The sequence below is a fragment of the Danio aesculapii genome, chromosome 4 (assembly GCF_903798145.1).
Source record: "Danio aesculapii chromosome 4, fDanAes4.1, whole genome shotgun sequence".
NCBI classification, from domain to species: Eukaryota; Metazoa; Chordata; class Actinopteri; order Cypriniformes; family Danionidae; genus Danio; species Danio aesculapii.
The window spans coordinates 51294083-51316205 of record NC_079438.1 but is presented as its reverse complement, the minus strand read 5'-3'; the positions used below and the strand labels follow the sequence as shown (position 1 = coordinate 51316205).

The following is a 22123-nucleotide window of genomic DNA, read 5'->3' as shown; positions in this document are numbered from 1 at the left end:
CACGCACACACACACACACACACACACACGACCTACAATGTGTTTTCAGGCACTTTAGTAATCATTTGACAAACTGGACGTTCCACTGTAATATGACACCACCAATGCTTTGTGCTGGGGGCCAGAACTCCCATGATGCTTCTACACACACACATGCACACACAGAGGACGCTTTCACTAATGATGTTTGCCAATTGACCAGCAGAACAGGAATCTGCTTTCTTATTGGGTTTTACAGTGTAACACAGGAGTGGATCTAAACTTTTTGTCTGAATTGCTGGTAACTATAGTTTAAATAGCAATTCACACCATTTACTACTGGATTATTCCCTGCCAATTAAGAAGATATTGAAGCTGTTTATAAGCACTAATAAAGTATGATCTTATTTTACAGTTCATTTCTAATCCTACATAACACCTAAACCAAACTACTACCTTACTAGCTATTAATAAGCAGCTAATTAGTGGTTTAATGAGCTAAAAGTCTTAGTTTATGGTTTGTTAATGGCGTTAACTATTCATTAAAATAAAATGTGACAGAATTTCTTTCTTCAGTACAATAGAAAACAAGATATTTTGAAGAATGTTGGAAAAAAAAGGAGCCATTGACTTCCATAGTAGGAACAAAAAATACTATGGAAGTCAATAGCTGTTTTCCCCCCCAACATTCAGGTTTGGAATAAGTGAAGGACGAGTAAATGCATTTTTGGTGTGACTATCCCATTAAAAATCAATTTACTGTACATCCTCATTTAACTCTGATGGTCTAAAACTCAAAGCGGCCTCACAAAGATACTTATACAAGTACACACACATTCACGCATGCTCTAACTTTAATGTTAACCTAGACACAATTAAAGAGCACTGCTGTAATGATATAGTAACGTTCTGTATAAATCTGAGTAAGTTCGAGGTCAGTCTGACAGGGCTAAATGCCTGCAGTATAATCATCTGTCATTTCCAACGTGCTTTAAATTCCCTTTGAAATATCTGGTGCCCTCTTGTATGATTACAGGCCAGTGATGGTGAATCATGGGAAGTGGGGGTAAATGGGTTGGTTTTACTGCAAACGAGCAGCTTATCTAATAGTCTGTTGGTGGGATGGGGATAAAAATGTACACTCTCAGAAATAAAGGTACAAAATCTGTCACTGGGGCAGTAACTTTTCAAAAGGTACATTTTTGCTCCTAACAGGTCCTTAAAAGGTACATATTAATACGTAAAATGTTCAAATGTGTACCTCACAGTAATGTAAAGGTACAAAAGTCAACCTTAAAAGTGCAAAAGTCAACCTTAAAGGTACAAAAGTGTACCCTAAAGGTTTTAATGTCCACCAGTATGGTACAAAAGTGTACCTTTTGAAAAGGTCCCACCCCAGTGACAGATTTTGTGCCTTTATTTCTGAGTGTATGTATATAATTGTACACTGTAAAAAGTGATTAGTTACTTTACTTTTGAAAAGTGAGTAAATCAACATAGGCTCATAATGAAAAGTACCTCTATATATATTTCTGGAGATCACTAATTATTTAGCCAGAGGTACGTATGGCTGCATTTCATCTTTAACAGATGGAATAATACGGGGCGGTTTGATAACGTTCCTTTTCGCACTAACCAGCTTAGCGCTTACCTCCATATGGATGGCTTTTCTGTTGTTACCAGTTTGTCCAGTGGCTCACCACGTATGTCGGAGGATTTGAGATGCAGAGCGGAGTTGACCGTGACGATGGGGTTCAGTCTGCCGAAGAAAGGTTCCAGTACCTGGGTAAGACAAAAACAAAAGCCACAAAAGAAATTAAACAAGTAAAATAACAGGGTGAGAATGTGGTAAAATCTAAAAACAGGGAAGTGGGTGGGCGCTGGTCAATAGGGGCATTTGAAAACACTATCGGTTTGGTTTAGGAGGAGGGTGGGTCAGTCGATCGGTCAGTCAGTCAGACAGTTGACAGCAGCGTCTGGTGGATTTATGTAAGAACAGCATGCGTGAATGGCACTCGCGAGAGAAATTTGAGATCTGAAAAGTGTACACAGCAGCCTCTGGTGGATTTGCGACAACAAAGACTGCAAAAAACATAGCTCCTGGGATTTATTTGGCACTCTCCAGAAATGTATGTAATCAGAATGAGCCTGGGTTGTGTAAACACATTGTCTTAAAAGCAACAAGTTGATTTTACTTTAAAAAAGTCAGTAAACTTATTGCCTTAACTTTTTAATTATGCATAGTTTGTTTACTTAATAATTATAAAGCAACGAGTTTACTCTGTTTTTTTTTTTAGTAAAGTCAACTATTTTCTTTTTACATTTGAAGATGTTCACTATGATATAAAAAGAATATAAAAAAGTGATATTTCTGATATTTATTTTAATTTGATCCGTATCATTTTTCAAATATCTTATTTATGTTTTTTTACTGTGCTTCAGAATGTATGTATTTCATGAAATATGCTTAAAAACTCCTGGAACTATTAAAATGTGGGGAATTGTACTGTATGTTGTATAAGTTATATTAATTTATTAAAATTGGATTTTTTTTTACATTTAAATGTTTGAAATAAATTTGCAATAAAACATTCAGAAAATAAAGAAAATAAATGAAATGAAACCTTCATTTTTTTTGCTGGATCTTTTAAAAGCAATCGTTGTTCTTATAGTGAAAGATAAACAGGTAATAACAGGGTAATTACATAAATTTTTCATTTAAAAAAAAAATAAGCAAATTAAAGTTCCTCCAAAAATGACATTCACTCACTATGCACTGTTAAAAAATCCACACAATTCATTCATGTTGTCCCAACACAAATCGAATAATCTGACTTAACAAATTTAAATGGATCGAACGATAAGTTGCCCCAAAAAAATCTCAAGAACTGTGTTGTTTCAGCTCATTTTTTATTTATTTCAGTGTACACACTATTTATATTTTGAAGAAAACTATAACCATTAACATCCACAGTACACTCTGAGAAATAAAGGTAAAGGAGCTGTCCCTGGGGCAGTACCTTTTCAAAAGATACATATTTGTACCTGAAGGGTCCATAATGGTACCTCAAAGGTACTTCTTAGGTACATTTGGGCACTAATATGCACCTTTGAGGTACCCCTGTGGACTCTTTGGGTAAGAATATGTATCTTTTGAAAAGGTACTCCTTTATTTCTGAGAGTGTAGGAAAAACAGATATGAAGCCAACGGTTACAGGTTTCCAGCATTTTTCAAAATATCTTCTTTTGTATTTAACAGAAGTAAGAAACTTCAACAGGTTTGTGATAAGTGAAAGGAAAATAAATGATATAATTTTCAGTTTTGGGGTGAACTATCCCTTTAAATTCTGCTACATCTCTTTATTTCGCTACTTGTCAGAAGTTATTGTGCGTTCGTGCCCTTTACATCACAGGACTGAGTCTGCTGGAGTCCAGTTACTGTGAGCTGCTGTTTTCATAGGCAGGAAAACAGCCGGAGCTCAGGGCTGATAGAGAGAATAAATGCACAGGAATGGAGAGAGAAACAGACTGATAAGACACTGCTGGAAAACACAGATCTCCACCCTGAGCTCAGGAGCTGCTCCACACACACACGCTGCATTTCTCTCTGCTTATTATTGTTTCCAGGACAGAGAGAAACACACAGAGAGATAATGTTTATCAAAGGACAGAGGAGTACAGATTGTGTCTGTGTGTGTGTGTGTGTGTGTGTGTGTGTGTGTGTGTGTGTCTATTGTGAATTCTGCATGCCATTTCTAAAGCAATTTTAGGGGACTTTGTGTGTGTGTGTGTGTGTGTTTGTGTCTATTGTGAATTCTGCATGTCACTTCTAAAGCAATTTCAGGGGACCACAATTATGTGTGAGTGTGTGTCCTGGGTTAATGCCGAACATTGTGACCCAGTTTATTGAAGTGGCTCCCCAGTTGTCCAGTTTTGAATCGCTTTATCCTTATAAAACCCAGCCGAACACTCATAAATCAGGACAAACTGTAGACTAATGTCAACACTATGTTTGATAAAAGGCTATTGAAGTCATCGAAATATTGTATTTTCTAGTTGAGGACATATACTTGAATGTCCAGACAGCAGAGTTTGAAAGAAGATTAATTTAGATTAAAACAAAATATACACTCACCGGTCACTTTAATAGGTATGCCTTACTAGTACCGGGTTGTACCCCCTATTGCCTTTAGAACTGCCTTAATACTTCATGGCATAGATTCAACAAGGTCCTGGAAATATTCCACAGAGATTTTGGTCCATATTGACAAGATTGCATCATGCAGTTGCTGCAGATTAGTCTGCTCAACATCCATGATGTGAATCTCCCGTTCCACCACATTCCAAATGTGCTCTATTGGATTGATATGTAATGACTGTGGAGGCCATTTGGGTATAGTGGACTCATTGTCATGTTCATAAAACCAGTCTGAGATGATTCACACTTTAGTACATGGTGGGTTATCCTGCTGGAAGTAGCCATCAGAAGATGAGTACACTGCAGTCATAAAGGGATGGACATGGTCAGCTCAATTGGTACTAATGGGCCCAAAGTGTGCCAAGAAAATATCCCCCACACCATTACATCACCACCACCAGCCTGAACCGTCGATACAAGGCAGGATGGATCCATGCTTTCATGTTGTTGATGCCAAATTCTGACCCTACCATCCGATTGTCGCAGCAGAAATTGAGACTCATCAGACCAGGCAACGTTTTCTAATCTTCTATTGTCCAGTTTTGATGAGTCTGTGCGAATTGTAGCCTCAGTTTCCTGTTCTTAGCTGACAAGAGTGGCACCCACTGTAGTCTTCTGCTGCTGTAGCCAATCTGCCTCAAGGTTGGACATGTTGTGTGTTCAGAGATGCTCTTCTGCAGACCTCGGTTGTAACAAGTGGTTATTTGAGCTACTGTTGCCTTTCTATCAGCTGGAACCGGTCTGGCCATTCTCCTCTGACCTCTGTCATCAACAAGGCATTTGCGCCCACAGAACTGCCGCTGACTGGATATTTTCTCCTTTTTGGACCATTCTCTGTAAACCCCAGAGATGGTTGTGCATGAAAATCCCAGTAGATCAGCAGTTTCTGAAATACTCAGACCAGCCCGTCTGGCACCAACAACCATGCTACGTTCAAAGTCACCTAAATCACCTTTCTTCCCCGTTCTGATGCTCGGTTTGAACTACAGCAGATCGTCTCGACCATGTCTACACGCCTAAATGCAGTGAGTTGCTGCCATGTGATTGGCTGATTAGAAATTTCTGTTAACGAGCAGTTAGCCACCTTTATTAAGTGTACCTAATACAGTGGCCAGTGAGTGTACATCAGATAATAAACGAACACTGTTATTGTAACTTTGTAAAAAAAAAATAGATTAATAAATAAAGAAAAGCTTTTAAATCCAGTTTTATTAAATAAATGTTAGAGCACATAGCATTTTAAATTCACTATAAAGTACATTCATTCATTCATTTTCTTTTCGGCTTAGTCCCTTTATTAATCTGCGGTCACCACAGTGGAATGAACCGCCAACTTATCCAGCAAATGTTTCTCATCACTGGGAAAACTATAAAGTACAATTGACTTTAAATAAACTTATGTTAAATCGTAGTTTAAATTGTAAATGCTTCTATAGCTATGACACAATATCAAATAATTTTCTGTTTATAAAAAAAACATAATTTTATATATTTATTTTTTTGCATTAAGTGTAACTATAAATGTTTAGAAAAACAACTGTGTATGAGTAACTCTTTCAATTGAGGACGTCCATGAATGTCCCTAAAGGGACGTGTGCTAGTTTAGCTCCCTTTTATAGGGACAACTTTACCCTCAAACTACAGAGAGTCCACAAACACTCATGTCATGTAATTTCTCCAATGACAAGTCACCAGAGCGACATTTCAGATCATTCACACTTTCAGGAAACATTAAGGACGTTTGGTGGCTTCATGGCAAAAAAAAAAAAAAAAAGGAATTTTGTTCTGGAGCTGAAAGTGTCAAGTAAACATTTCCTGTTCTCTAACTCATCTTTCTCACACACACACACACACACATATATATATATGCGGTCACAGATGATGATAGTATGAATTCCTGAAGATCAGCCTCTCTCTTGGGCTCCATTATGACTTTGCACAGTCAAGTATTCTATGTGTGTGTGTGTATGTGTGTGTGTGTGTGTGTTTTATGCTACCCTGAAGACCAGTTTGTTACTCTAAACTTGCTTTCCCGTCTCATGGAGGTCTCATTAGTTTCCCATAACTTTGTCTTAAATGTATGGAAGCAAAAACAATCTTTATCGCCAATTTTGATTGGAATCTGCTCTGTGGTTCCACAAAGAACCTTTAAAGGGATAGTTCACTTTAAACTTATTCACTAAGTCATTATTCGCTCACCCTCTGTTCTGTTGAACACAAAAGAAGATGTTTTGAAGAATGATGGAAACCGGTAGCCATTAACATCAACAGTTATTTGTTTCCTGCATTTTCCAGAATATCTTGTGCTCAAAAAAATTATTAAACAACCTCAAACTGTGTTGAATCTGCCTTATTAAATTAATTACAATTAACTATAAATATATGTAACCCTAAAGGAAGGTGGCTGGTTCGAATTTCAGATGGGCCAGTGCATTTCTGTGCAGAGTTTGTATGTTCTCCCAGTGTTTGCGTGGGTTTACTCCGGGTGCTCCGGTTAATCCCACAGTCCAAAGACATACGCTATAGGGAAATTGGAATATGAGTGTGTGTGAATGTGAGTGTGTATGGATGTTTCCCAATACTGGGTTATCATATAAATATATGCTAAAATAGTTGGTGAGTCATTCTGCTGTGGCAACCCCTGATAAATAAGGGACTACGCTGAAGAAAAAAGAAAGAATGAATGAATATTTAACCCTCGTGATGCTTTCGGTCTGTTTTGAAATCCATACTGATGAGGGTGACACAGTGGCGCAAAAGGTAGTGCTGTCGCCTCACAGCAAGAAGGTCGCTGGTTCGAGCCTCGGCTGGGTCAGTTGGCGTTTCTGTGTGGAGTTTGCATGTTCTCCCTGCGTTCGCGTGGGTTTCCTCAGGGTGCTCCGGTTTCCCCCACAGTCCAAAGACGTGGTACAGGTGAATTGGGTAGGCTAAAGTGTATGTGTGTGTGAATGAGTGTGTATGTGTTTCCCAGGGAAGGGCATCCGCTGCATAAAACAAATGCTGGATAAGTTGGCAGTTCATTCCGCTGTGGCGACCCCAGATTAATAAAGGGACAAAGCTGAAAAGAAAATGAATGAATGAAACTTCTGATGACTCATGCTGCACTCACTCATTTTGCCCAATCAAATGCTTTCTAGAATTTGAATGCCCCTCCTCTGATACAAAAATCCATCTGACCTTCTCCTCTCTATAATATCAATCTGATTCTCCTCCACTTCAACTTTCAAGTAAAGGTCTCCTCCTATGAGTACAGTAAATCTATACTGCTATAATTTCTTCATGATGGCAAGAAGAAGGACGTCAGTGAAAGTTATGAGTGAAAACACAGACACAGTTTAACAGAAAACACATTTCTCCCCCAGACCCCCTGCAGAACTGCAGAAACGGAGGATTGAAGTTAGCAGAAGTCATGCAGAAAGAGTGAAGGGTAGATAAACCCAGCTTTTCTTTCGATTTTATGAAGCAATATTTAGCAGATGCTTTTAAAAGCCACTCGAACGAGAAGAACTGTACAGTCAGACCAAAATGTACCAATATATGACCAGTGTTGGGGGTAACGCATTACAAGTTACATAATCATATTAAGTAATGTATTGCATTACTTTTTAAAAATAAGTAATAATATTTGAGTCACTTTTTTTGGAAATGTAACACGAGTATAGTCCGGCACTTGGACTGCAGCTCTGCACAAAACGTTTGGCCAGTGGAGAAATGGTCTTGCCCATCTGAGCCTGGTTCTCTCGAGGCTTTGTTCTTCACCTTCGCCAATTGGTGAAGTTTTTTTCGCCGCTGTCGCCACTAGCTTGCATTGTTCGGGATCTGTGGAGCTGCGCATCGATGGATTTACTCTTCAGTGTTTGAACTCTCAGTAGTGATTTTAAACCACACTGAACTGAGCTAAACTGAACTGAACTTAAACTTAGAAAAATGAACTACACTTTCAATTTTTTGTTTCAATTTACTAGGATCTTTTATATGAAGCTGCTTTGACACAATCTTGAATTGAATCAATGAATCACACAGTGAATGAGAGAATGTGTTCATTATTTTGAAGGCATTGAAGAAAAGGAAAAGAGGATTGTCTCAATGGACAGTGATTTTACTTAAGACAAATAGTACAAAAGCAGCAAACACATATAACATTATCCTAAAATATTTATTTTTTTAGTGTTTTTTAAAGGTAAATGTAGGTTATACAGTGCGTTGTTAATTGCAGAACTCCTCTATTAAAAAAGAAAGAAAAATACAAGTTCTGAAAGAGATCAACCCTCAGCCAGCTAATAAAAATGAACGCATAAGTAACTCAAAAGTAACGTAACGCATTACTCTCCATAAAAAGTAATGCAACTAGTTACTAAAGTAACTTTCCCCAACACTGTGAATGACACCTTTTCTATTTTCAGATGACAAACAGTTGTTTCATGCATCTATGAGTTTTGAGATTTTTGGGCTTTTTAGATTTTCCAGTCTGATCTCAAGAAGAAAACAAAATGAGTTCAGTCATGCGAAAATGTATGATTTTTAAAAGGCATGGCACCAAACCAAACCCCATCCATAAACACAACCATCATTGGGGGATGAGAAAATCCTACTAAATTGTACAAATTCCTAATAAGTAGCCACTAAATCAAAAAGTTACGAATTGCCGTGAGATAGCGTTGGATTTTCGTACTGTATATTGGATTTTTGTGCTTTTTCAATCTAATGTAAAGACAATATCCAAAATAAACTTGTAAGCATTTTTTGGTCACACTTTATCAATTTTTTACTGTAGATCTAAATTACTTTGCGGTTTAATTAATATCTATTCTGAAGTTTTTTACAGAGGGATATGCTCAGCCATAATTTGCCTGATCATATGCAACATTTTATTTGACTACACATACATTTTTTTTTTCATCTGTAAGCAGTATTTTCTAATTATACGGCGATAAAAAGATTACCCAAATCCCTCTGAAAATTTTTTTTTGACTCTAATATGTAAAAAAACCAAAAAAACAATAATTTTAATTTCAAAACGTATGCAAATTTGTGCATATTTAATGGAACAATGCCTCGTTTGCATATTCAGGTTTTCTGAAAACTTGAAAAAAAAGGCTCACTGGGGAAGTATGATAAAACCTTCATTCATTCATTCATTCATTTATTTTCCTTCAGCTTAGTCACTTATTTATGAGGGGTCCCCACTGTGGAATGAACCGTTAACTATTCCAGCATATGTTTTATGCAGCGGATGCCCTTTCAGCCACAACCCAGCACTGGGAAACACCCATACACACTCACATTCACACACATACACTACGGCCAATTTCATTCATTTATTTCATTAAACTGGGGTCCTCACAGTGGATACACCCATACACACCTATTCACACACTACAGACAATTAAGCTTACCTAATTCCCCAATAGCGCATGTCTTTAGACTGTGAGGCAAACCGGAGCACTTAGAGGAAACCCACGCCAACATGGGGAGAACATGGAAACTCCACACAGAAATGTCAACTTGCCCAGCCGGAACTCAAACCAGTGACCTTCTTGCTGTGAGGCGACAGTGCCAACCACTGAGCCACCGTGCCACCCCATGATGAAACATATTGGGCATTTTTTTAAATGCTACAAACGAACAGAAAAATTGCCAAAATAGATCGTTTGTGCATGTGTGAGACTATTTAAAATGTGCAAAGTCGATTTAACTGGACACCTCAGAACTAATCTGCAGTCTATCTGGTGAGCCACGACCTCAGAACAAGAACCGATGTATTTTTTCATCTTTAAAATCACCATTCCCCCGTGTGAATTGTGTTTACTCTCAGCCTGTTTGGCCACATCCGCATGATAAATTGAGATGAAGTCAGCCGCACGGTTCATCCACAAACCCCTTCCTTTGCCTGTGTGAAAACAACACACACGTTCCCAAGCTCCTGTACAGTACAAACACACACAATAATAGCAGAACTGGAGACTCACAGAGGCAGGAAGACAGAGCAGGTGACAGGTGTTTCTGAGCAGATTAGTCAGATAATAGTTTATTTACAGCATCACAGCTGAAAGGAACAAATATAAGTTTTATTATTATTAATATTACTTTTAATATTATTATTAGTTATAATCACACAAGCTATAAGAGATTTCCCCCACAGCCCAAAGACATGCGCTAGAGGTGAATTGGATTAACTAAATTGGCTACGTATGAGTGTGTGTGTAAATGAGTGTGTATGGATGTTTCCCAGTACCGGGTTGCGGCTGGAAAGGCATCCACAGTGTAAAACATTTGCTGGAATAGTTGGCGGTTCATTCCACTGTGTCAACCACTGATAAATCAGAGACTAAGCCGAAGGAAAAATGAATAATTGAATGAATGAATGAATGAATGACACAAGCTTTATTGTATTGTTATAGGCACCATTTATGTATTATAATAATTCATTTAATTTTACTTATCATGTGAGTGCTGTGGCGTGTGTGTGGGTCTTTATGTGTATGTGTGTTGGGAGTAGGTTTAATGTGTAATATTTATAATAATGCTGATTAAAAAAAAAAACTGTGTATAAACACAATTAAAAAGGCTGTCTTCATTTAGATACATATGCGTGTGTGTGAGTGTGTGTGTGTGTGTGTGTGTGTGTGCACCCCTACACTGTAACAAAGGCTGGGCTCCACACAATTGATTTGTGTTGGCAAAATGAATTTAACTTATTAGTTTTTGCAAATTTAAGTGGGGGTGGCGTGGTGGCGCAGTGGGTAGCGCTGTTGCCTCACAGCAAGAAGGTCACTGGTTCGAGCCTTCGCTGGGCATTTCTGTGTGGAGTTGCATGTTCTCCCCGTGTTTGCGTGGGTTTCCTCTGGGCTCTCCGGTTTCCCTCACAGTCCAAAGATGCATGCGCTATAGGTAAATTGGGTAGGCTAAATTGTCCGTAGTGTATGTGTGTGAATGAGAGTGTATGGGTGTTTCCCAGTGATGGGTTGCAGCTGAAAGGGCATCCGCTGTGTAAAACATACGCTAGATAAGTTGGCGGTTCATTCCGCTGTGGTGACCCCTGATTATTAAAGGGACTAAGCCGAAAAGAAAATGAATGAATGAATGAAATTTAAGTGGATTGAACATAAAACAATTAAGTTGTCACAAAAAAAAACCCATCAAGAAATGTGGTGTTTCAGGTCATTTTAAATAAGTAGTCATTAGTTGTAAAATGTCGTTTTTTTGCGTAATTAACATCACAAAATCTCTAAAAAATCTTCCTTTGGAGATGCCCTCATTTATAAAACTTAATAAAATAAAGTAAACAAAAAGTAAATAAAGTAAACAAAGTTTTTAAGAATTTCCAAAACAAACAAACAAACAAAAAATACTGCAAGGGGGTTTTGGGTAGGTTAGAAAATGTTTAAGTATAAAAACCATAATCTGTATATATTGCCCATATAGCTGAATAAACCTATGTGTGTTTGCCATGTATACTGTAAGTGTGGGTGTGTGTGTGTGAGGTTACAGGGTTTTTCAGGTGTGTCGTCTGCCTCAGGCTCAGTGGGCGGGGAAAGAGGAGTGTCTGAGCTCCTCCTCTCCGCCTCCACTTTGCCCATGTTTGATATGAACTGAAGACGTTCCACTGTTTATAGCAACTGTCATCATAAACATAGCGTGACCCTCGTCCAATCTAAACAGCCTACAGTTCCTTCACTTAGACGGAGAGAAGAAATCTGTTACCGCACAAATGCAGACGTGCTGTCAGTGATAAAAGGTCCTGTTTTATTGGTTTATACAGGCTAAAAGCATCCATGTGTAGCCTGTTAAACACACTCTCACAAGCACTTATTTTCTGAATGAGTGAATAAACAGCCAGTCGAGGGTCAGGACTTAGTCTTTACTTTTGTGTATTAAAGTGATAAACTACGAAACCTTTAGTGCCTTAATGTTTTTTTTAAACAATTATTACATAAGACAAAGGCATTACGCAATATAAGTTGCTTCACTGCAGTAAAAATGTATTTAATATCAAAATAATCTTAGCTAATTTGTCTACTTTTGCAAGCAGTTACACAAAGCCAAAGTATAGGTCATCCTCTGAAGAATATTGGTTGAGTGAATAATTCAGTGACTCACCATGAAGTTGTGTCTCATTTTAAAGGCAGTTTTCAGCCTCATGCATCCCTGAACTTAAAGTGCAATATTAACATGTACAGTAATTTCCTTCTTTGGGCATTAAATTAATCACTTGACAAATAATTCATGTTGAATAAAAGTGTTCATAGGAGGGTGAATATTTATGACTTCAATTATATAAATTTATTACGTAAATAATTACAACCTTTTATTTTGACTGTGATTAATCATTTGACAGCGCTACTTAAAAACTAACTCGCCCTCATATTTTCATACATGCATTTTTTTTGTTTGCATGAATTATTCCTATTTTACGACATTACGAGTCCTCATATTTGACATAAACACCTTTTTAAAGACACTGTATGTTTTCTTAAAAACAGAAAAGGTAATAAAAACCTCCTACGCTCCAACTGGAGAATGGATATACTGATTTCCTCCTCAGGACCTTCATTCATTCTTCTTCTGCTTAGTCCCTTATTCATCAGCCACAGCGGAATGAACTGCCAACTTATCCAGGATATGTTTTACACAGCGGATGCCTTTCCAGCTGCAACCTAGTACTGGGAAATATCCATACACACTCATACACTACAGCCAATTTATTTTATTCAATTCACCTATAATGCATGCCTTTGGACTGTCGGGGGAAACCGGAGCACCCAGAGGAAACCCATGCCTACACGGGGAGAACATGCAAACTCCACACAGAAATGTTAACTGACCCAGTCGGGACTCGAACCAGTGACCTTCTTGCTGTGAGGCAACAGTGCTAACCACTGAGCCACCGTGTCACCCAGTATCAGCACATACACATACAGCACTGTCAGTCCATTTAAAACTTTTCCTTGACATATTGCTGCGACATTTTAGAGCTGGAAAGTAAATAAACGGCAGGCAGAAATAAGGCAGCTCATTTTAGTGTTTTTAGTGTCATTTTAGTGTGGATGAGCAACTTTTGGGTAATGATTGAAAATAATATTGCGGACGTGGAGCATTTTTAGGTGAAACTGCTATTTTCATATTTATCCGGATTAGTTTAGAAATGGCCTCAATGACTTATGTGGCCAACAAATGCAATCTTCGAAGAGTTCAGAATGAAAAACCAAAATAGCCTTACATTTAGCTTACATTTAAAACAATTTGGTGACTGCACAAAGTAAAGTCACTAATTTAAATGTAATTTGCTTTATTAAGCAGAGACTTAAATAACAGTAAGTACATGACGTGAAATATAATCTGCTGGCTTTTTAAAAAACAGAATAATAATGGTATACAGTTATGTAAACAACTTTCATGTAATTTTGACTCAAAGTCAAGTCATTTGTCGCCACCTACTGGTAGTTATTAAAATAACCAAATAATTTCTCCTATTCATTCTGCAATTCTGCAATTTTAATCTTGTACATTTTCATTTCTGAGCCTTGTATTTGATTTCCAATGAAATATCTGTCATTTTAGACATTTTAACTTGATGAGGCCAATATAACATGTGAAATACTGCCCCTCTCAGATGATCACGAACGTTTATAAAACTTCAACTGAATATGTTGCAATACCTCATGTATTTTGAGTCCCCTACAGTTGCTGGGGAACAGAGGTTTACTGTATCTACCATTCCCAGAATACTCTGGGCCCCAAATGTCCTGTCAACACATTCCTATAGCTCCACTCGCGCTCGGATTGGCTACAACCTCATTGCACCTCATCCTGACTGGCTAGAATATCTTTGCACCTTTATCCTGATGGCTCACAATCAGAAAGCTTCTGAGGTGACCTATACTTTAGCCGCTCTATTTACATGGAGCTCCATTTGCAATGACAACCAAGTTAACGGATGGTTGCAACGCAGCGGCGGCCTTGACAGATCTGACATATTCTTACGTAAACTGATTCTGACATTCTTCACATTAATCATTTTTTATTGCACAGATTCATATAGCTCAGGTCAAATATCATGCTATAAGTCTTAGAAACAAAGCCAGGGTGTGTAGTATAAAGCAAGTTTGAGTTTAATAGATGTTTTAAAGATCATTTTTGCACAGTTGACGCAGGTCAGAGAGTACAGTAGTTTATTTCTCTTTGTTTTCTTAAAATATATAAACCGGTTCTGAATCTGTCATCACATTGGGTTGGCATGTAAGAACACAGAACGGCATTAAAAGACTTGTAGTCATAAAATGGCAGAAATGTGGATGGCGTAGAAACAGAAAGACCTTTGTTTACAGCACTGCTCCATACCGCACAGTAAAGAGGAATGGATTTTATGAGAGTCTTTCATAACTAATAATGCCTTCGGGGACAACATAGCACTAGTGCTTCTTTTGTTTGAAAATATAATTCGACCATCATTTAAGTAAACAGAATTTATGCCCGGCTCTTAGGGTGGCGATGTTGGATTAAAGCCAGAATGAAATCAAAATTTCCTCTGCTGATTTTCATATGTAGTGTTTGTTATTAAAGATGTATCTGTGCACTCAAACTTTATTCAAATAGTATAACCTTCGCTCCCCCTCGAAGGACTTTTCTTTACTTCTGGTCACATGGAAATCCTTTAGGGCAGGGCTATCAGTGGGTGTCTTGTTTCTGCTCTGAATTCATCCATTCGTCAATCTTCCTTTGTTTTGCTAACAACGCCTGTCTTTCAACAATCCAATAAGTTTCACAAAGAACAAAATATACACCCCACTCTACAATTTTCTAAGTTCAGCAGTTTCAAAGGATGCATGTCACAATAGTGGAAAAAAGAGTGACTTTAAAGGTGCTTTACATAGAATCTATAAACTTTGGTGGTCGCTGCAGTTTAAGAAAACACATGAAAAGTTCCGATGCAGAAACCTTTAAGTGCCATCTGAAATTTTCTTCTAAAATTAGTCATTCTCAGTCTCCAATATTTTTGTTCAGATATTTTACTTTAAAGGCAATGCAAATAACCTATTTTTTTGACACAGGAGCTGAAAAAAATTCTCATTTTAGAAGAAAATTTCACATGGCTTTTAGTGGTTTTGCATCTGAACACTTCATATGTAATTACAAAAAAAACACAAGCAAATTAAGGAAAGGCAAACAAATCAAGAAAACGTGCTGCAAATTCTCACAATGCAAACAAATTAAGAAAACATACCGCGCAGTAGAAAAGTTGCTTTATATTACAAAAGGGTTTTTTCACAGTGATGCCACTGAATATGGATCCTTAAATCTGTCCTGCGAGAGCCAATTTCCTGCAGAGTTTAGCTCTAACACTAATCAAACACATCTGAGGATGCTAATCAATATCTTCAGGATCATTAGGAAAAAAAATCACAGGTGGGTGAGTTTGATTAAGGATAGACTTAAACTGTGAAGTGCATTGGCCCTCCAGGGCAAGATTTGAGGAAATTTGCCATAGAAGAACCATTTTGGCTCTACTATAAGCATTTTGCAAAATTAAAAGGTTATTTGGGTGATTTTCATTGATGCCAATAACCTTGTTTTTAAAGCATGTTGTTTGTTTTAAGTGTATGCGATATATATTGACATGCTCTTGGACATGGGCATTGATAGTTAGATTATTAAAATGTATTATTAAAATTAAAGTGTGGAGTTAGCATGTTCTCCCTGTGTTGGCGTGGGTTTCCTCCAGGTGCTCCGGTTTCCCCCACAAGTCCAAAGACATGTGCTATACAGTAGGTGAATTGGGTAAGCTAAATTGTCTATAGTGTATGCGTGTCCTTGTCCTCCAGGTTGAGGGTTGAGCGTTGGGCTAATGACCCACCTCTGAAAATTAGATGTTACGAAACACCAACATGGTGCAGCTAAATATCAACTTCGATATCAATGGCCCTGGGGGAACTAAGTAAAGTGTCTCCAAGAACTGTGAAGTATATAATACCAAAAAAACAAACAACAACTGTGGTTGCAGACATGTCCAGTAGGAGTTATTTTTTTTAATGAACACAAAAGACGTTGCGAAAACCTGTGAAAAGACGAATGTTGAAAACCTGTTACCATTGACATTGGTGCATAGTAGGAAGAAGAAATACAACTAAAGGCAATGGCTCCTAGTTTTGAACCTTCTTCAATATAACTTTCTTTGTGTTCATTATATAAGAAAGAAGCTCAGGTGTAAATTAAGAGGAGGGAGAATAAATCCTGACAGAATTTTCATGTAAAGAACCAAAAGAGTTTCTATGGCATCACTGTAAGGACCTTAACTTTTTATAGGGGCTTTGAATGTTTACCCAGACCCTCCTCCTCCCCCCCTCCTCCTCGTCTGCACTTGTTATGAGATGTGGTCGCCCCAGAAAACAGTAAGAAGACGACGAACATAAAAAAAAGCAAGTCATTTATTTGAGCGAACCTCCTCGCTCGTCCCCATTCGCCATTGGCCCAGAGAGCAGCCAATGAGAGTGAGGGAGGAGGACTTCCTGTGGGCCAGTGAAACACTCCTGACCTCCACCATCATGTTTATTTGGAGAGGAAAAAAGGAAAACGCTCCCCGTCATTAAGGAAAACACTGAGGCTGTGCATGTGGGATTTGGACGTTTGCCTGCTCCCTGTGATACTGCGCTCTGATTGGCTGACAGGACTGTGTTTTTTTTTTTCTAGAAAGCATGTCACATGTATGAAGCGTGCTTGTATTGAGGGGCAGGACGGTTGAACACTGAACACTTTGTCCTGATGTATAGAGTTTGATAAGCGACTGCAAGTGTTTTACACCATTGATCTTATAGCCATACGGTCACGTACGTAGATGCAGTCTCTCTAAATCTGTATGTCTTTAAGTTCCTGTAGGCAGTGATAAAGTCATGTTATGAGAGCTGAGATCAAAACGTGAACACAGGAAGTGGGCACTTGATAGATAACAAATATGATATGAGCAAAATAACTTCCTACAATGGTTAAGATTAAAATCTAAATGTAACATCAGTGTATATAACATATATTTATTATTAAAAGGCTGAATAATATATTACTAATATTGAGTTAATCCTTATTGTAATGCTATGTTTTCTTAATAAATTTATATTATTATTATTATTATTATTATTATTATTATTATATTATTTATTTCTATTATTATTATTATTATATTATTATTAATAAACACTGATAGTATTAATACTAAAATAGTTATACTTAATACTTCATAATACTAGAGTTATTACTAAATTATAATCATTACTGTATTATTTCTATTATTATAATTTAATTATTATAATCATCATTACAAACTATTACTACTATTGCTATTGTTAATTATTATATATTATTAATTATTCTTATTAATAATAATTATAATATTTTTAATAAATAATAATAATAATAATAATAAAATAATAATATAATAATAATAATAATAATAATAATATAATAATAATAATGCAATACTACTACTAATAATAATCATAATTTTATTATGATAATAATAATTTTATAATAACAATAATAATAATTTTACAATAACAATTTTAATAATATTAAAAACAATTATATATTATTATAATAATAATGCAGATAATAGTTGTAGCAGTAGTTGTATAGCAATAGTAGTGATAATAATAATAATAATAATAATAATAATTCAATAGTAACTAGTACTATCAATTGTTATATTTACAGGCAATAGCAATTAATAACAACAACAATTATAATAAAATAAAAAATTAAGAAAGAATTTGACTTTATTATAAATATATGGCCCGAAAATGTTTATGTTACAGGAATAAGACTAAAACGTAGCTAAGATTAGTGTTAAATTCTAAACATAAACACTGCTGTCCAAAATGAGGAAAAAGATCATATGACGATATCTAGCGCCCCCAAGTTGTTTCTATAAATGAATGTTAATGTTTGCAAAATTCATAGAGAAATGCAGCCATCTTTCGGTAGAAATATGTAACTGCAGAGCTAATTTTATGACTGGTTTGTGCATTATTAGAGAATTCATTTAACGACCAACCTTAAAATAGTCATATAGTATTATAGTGCTTGTCTTAAAAACAGCCCTAGATCATGTTGGCCTTCACCAAAAACATCAAAATTAAACATTAAGACTTTTATATAACTGTATATATTTGGTTGTACTTTTATGTTAAGATATTTAATTAATTATAAAATCTTTGATAAGGTGTTTGATGAGAGCAAACTCTCGACAAAATGTGCACCGTGTTTTTGACATTTAAAGGCATTCAGTTAGCATTTTTTCCCATCTGCATTGAGAAGTTCCCTCGCTTTGAAGGATCTTATCTTACACGGGACAGATGTTGCTGGAACTGCTGATATTCTCTTAAGATGAGGGAAGATGGCCTCTTTTTTTCCTTCAGTGACATTATGTGCCAATATCAGCATATTGAGCAGTAATCTACATACAATGATTTATGAAGGATCATGTGACACTGGAGTGTGGAGGTAAAGCTGAATATTCAGCACTGAATCACAGGAATTAATGGCATCTATATATGTAATAAATTCATCCATTTTCTTTTCAGCTTAGTCCCTTTATTAATCAGAGGTCGCCACAGCGGAATGAACCGTCAACTTATCCAGCATATGTTTTATGCAGCGGATGCCCTTCCAGCTGCAACCCATCACTGGGAAACACCCATACACTCTTGCATTCACACTCATACACTACGGCCAATTTAGCTTATTCAATTCTCCTATAGCGCATGTCTTTGGACTGTGGGGCAAACCGGAGTCAGTTAAATGTCTGTTAAAGGAGCAGTATCGGCGGACATTAAGCAGACAGTCTACTAATACTCAACAGAGAAGTAAATGGCATGTAGTTGCAATGCAACTTTTAGTCAACAAAATGTGCAATAGGGACTATCCAAATAAAGTGTTACCAAAAACTCCTAAATTAAGAAGCATTTTCTAGACAAGAAAATACAAAATAAATATTATTAGAAATAATATATCAAAATTAAGCAAGTTATTTCTTAAAACAAGATAAATTATCTGCCAATGGTGTAGGAAAAATAATCTTTACAAGATTTATTTTGCTTACCCCATGGCAAATTATTTTGCTTGTTTTAGACAATATGTTTTTACTTATCTAGAAAATGCTTCTTGATTTAAGAATGTTTAGATATCTGGACTAGAAGCAAACAAAAACTAATTTCATGCAGCAATTTATGCAGTTTTAAACCTCTTATTTTAAATATTTTAACAGTTTTTTAGCAGAAAATATGACATTTTTATTATACATTTTAAAACAAATTTTTTTACATTAAAATATATTTTTTTTATTTAATTTATATTAAAAAATATAATAAAATATTAAAATTATAATTATTAATATTATAAAAAAATTTAAAATTTAATTTACATTTTTTCCTAATTAAATTATAGTACAATGATAACACTGGTAACAATAAGTTGTTTTAATTAATGTTAGTTAATGCATCTACTAACCAAATATTATAGCATATATTGTATTTATATTATAAATATTATAGCAAATATTATAGCTTATAATAATAATAATAATAATAATAATAATAATAATAATAATAATAATAATAATAATAATCAACACATGAACAAATAATGAACAACACATTCGATCATTTATTTTCCTTCGGTTTAGTCCCTTATTTATGGGGATGCCCTTCCAGCCGTAACCAAGTACCGGAAAACACCAATACCCTCACACATTCATACACTATGGCCAATTTAGTTGATCCAAATTCACCTATAGCGCATGTCTTTGGACTGTGGAGGACACCGAAGCACCTGGAGGAAATCCACACCAACAAGGGGAGAACATGCAAACTCCAACAGAAATGCCAACTGGCCAGGACTCAAACTAGTGAACTTCTTGCTTTTGAGGCGACAGTGCTAACCACTGAGCCCCTGTGCCACCCCTGAACAACACGGTTATTACAGTATTTGTGCATGTTAATTAATGTTAGTTGATGAAAATAAAGTCATTCATTGTTAGTTTATGTTAACTTGACTCAACAAAAAGCACGAGTTTTGATGTTAATAATGCATTAGTAAATGTTAAACTATGATTAATAAATGCTGTATAATTATTGTTCATAATTAGTTCATGTTCGTACAGTAACTAATGAAACCTTATTGTATAGTGTGATTGAAGTATTCTATTTTAATTTTGAATGCAATTCTCTTTCTCAGCCAGCAGAGCCTCTGAACATGAATCATTACGCCACTAAGAAGAGTGTGGCGGAGAGTATGCTGGACGTGGCTCTGCTGATGGCCAATGCGTCTCAGCTGAAGGCTGTTCTGGAGCAGGGCCCAGATTTCAGATATTACCTGACCGTCATCATCCTCATCGGCGCTTCGCTCTTCTTCCAGGTGCTCGCCGGTGCCCTCTTCGTCAACATGGGTAAACGGCAGATCTATCATGCAGAGTCAGATGATTTACATATATTTTAGAATGACCATTTCAGTGATGTGACATAATAAATCATAAGCATGTGTGGATTGTACCATAAATCATAAACCTTAAATCAGGTGCGTTGATTAAATGAATGCTTATTAAAACAATGTTGTTTATATTGTAAACCTGACCGCAAAAACTCACTAAATGAAATAAGTCACTTTTTTCACTTTGCCTTAATGAAAAGATCTACGGTAACTCAAAACTCAGGTTTTAAAGTGTAGCAGAACAAAATGTTTAAATGTATTTAATGTTTAACTTAATTTAGTTTGATAAAACCTTAAAAATAAAATACATTAACAATAATATTAATTTAAAATTAAAGGAAATTACTTGAAGCTGAGCTAGAAAGCTGTATTTATTTACCATAAATAAGTGTGTATTTTGATAAATGCCAAATATAGCAAATATTATAATTAATAAATATCATAGCAAATATTATAGCTTATAATAATAACACACACACAAACACATACATACATACATACATACATACATACATACATACATACATACATACATACATACATACATACATACATATATACATATATATATATATATCATATCACATATCATAACACATTTTATATAAAGAATTATAATGCTGTGTATATGATTTTTATTATAGTTCCATTTTGTCCATTTTTTCAAGCCTCCTGTGGACAGGTGTTGAGAATCAGCAAGTTTGCTAAAACACTTATGAATGAATAAAATTAACTTTCAGTAAACTTTGAGTTAACTACACTCATTTCACTTGATAAAGTTGACTGTTGGGTTTCACAGTGTCTGTGTATATATTATTTTTTATGTAATGATTTTGTTTTGCTTTTATTTATTTCAATCATTTGTGATATAATTGAACTTATTTATTGTTACATTAAGTAATTTATAATAATATATAAATAATATATAATAGAATATACATTTATTTCTATAATATATTCATTCATTTTCTCTGTCTCCGAATATAAAACCAACCAATTCTTAATTAGCATATATGCAACATTTCATATAAATTTAATATGTGGCATTAATTAATAATATCTAAAATACACGCTGGGTTATTGCAACCCAATGTTTGGTCAAATCTGGACAAACCCAATGTTGCTTTATTTTTTGTTTTCAATTATTTTTTCTTTCAATTAAATTTAAATGACACTTTCTTTAAACCCAAAAGTTTTTCTCCATATTTGAGCCAATGTTGATTTACAACAACCCATCTTTTTTTAAAAAACACACTCACCAGTGTCAAGCTTATCACTATTGACCAAGATTTCACCATCTGTTCTATCTCATTTTCCTTTGGCTTAGTCCCTTTATTAATATGGGGTCACCACAGTGGAATGAACCACCAACCTATCCAGCATACTGTATGTTTTACACAGCGGATAGGGCATCCAGCTGCAACCCATCACTGGGAAACACCCATACACTCATTCACACACATACACTATGGA

At 35.8% G+C, this 22123-nt stretch overlaps 1 protein-coding gene across 4 annotated transcripts in view; it reads left to right on the top strand.

Annotated features, from left to right (window-relative positions):
- The window catches only part of ninj2 (ninjurin 2), a 43013-nt gene that overhangs the window by 19895 nt on the left and 995 nt on the right, over positions 1-22123 (top strand). For 2 of the 4 annotated variants that reach the window (XM_056456012.1, XM_056456011.1), the window contains one exon: positions 20399-20609. In XM_056456012.1, coding sequence (XP_056311987.1) covers positions 20399-20609 — 211 coding nt within the window. Of the gene's footprint in view, positions 1-1638; positions 1766-20398; positions 20610-22123 lie in introns of those variants that run through there. The other 2 variants (XM_056456010.1, XM_056456009.1) reach the window with 2 other exon arrangements.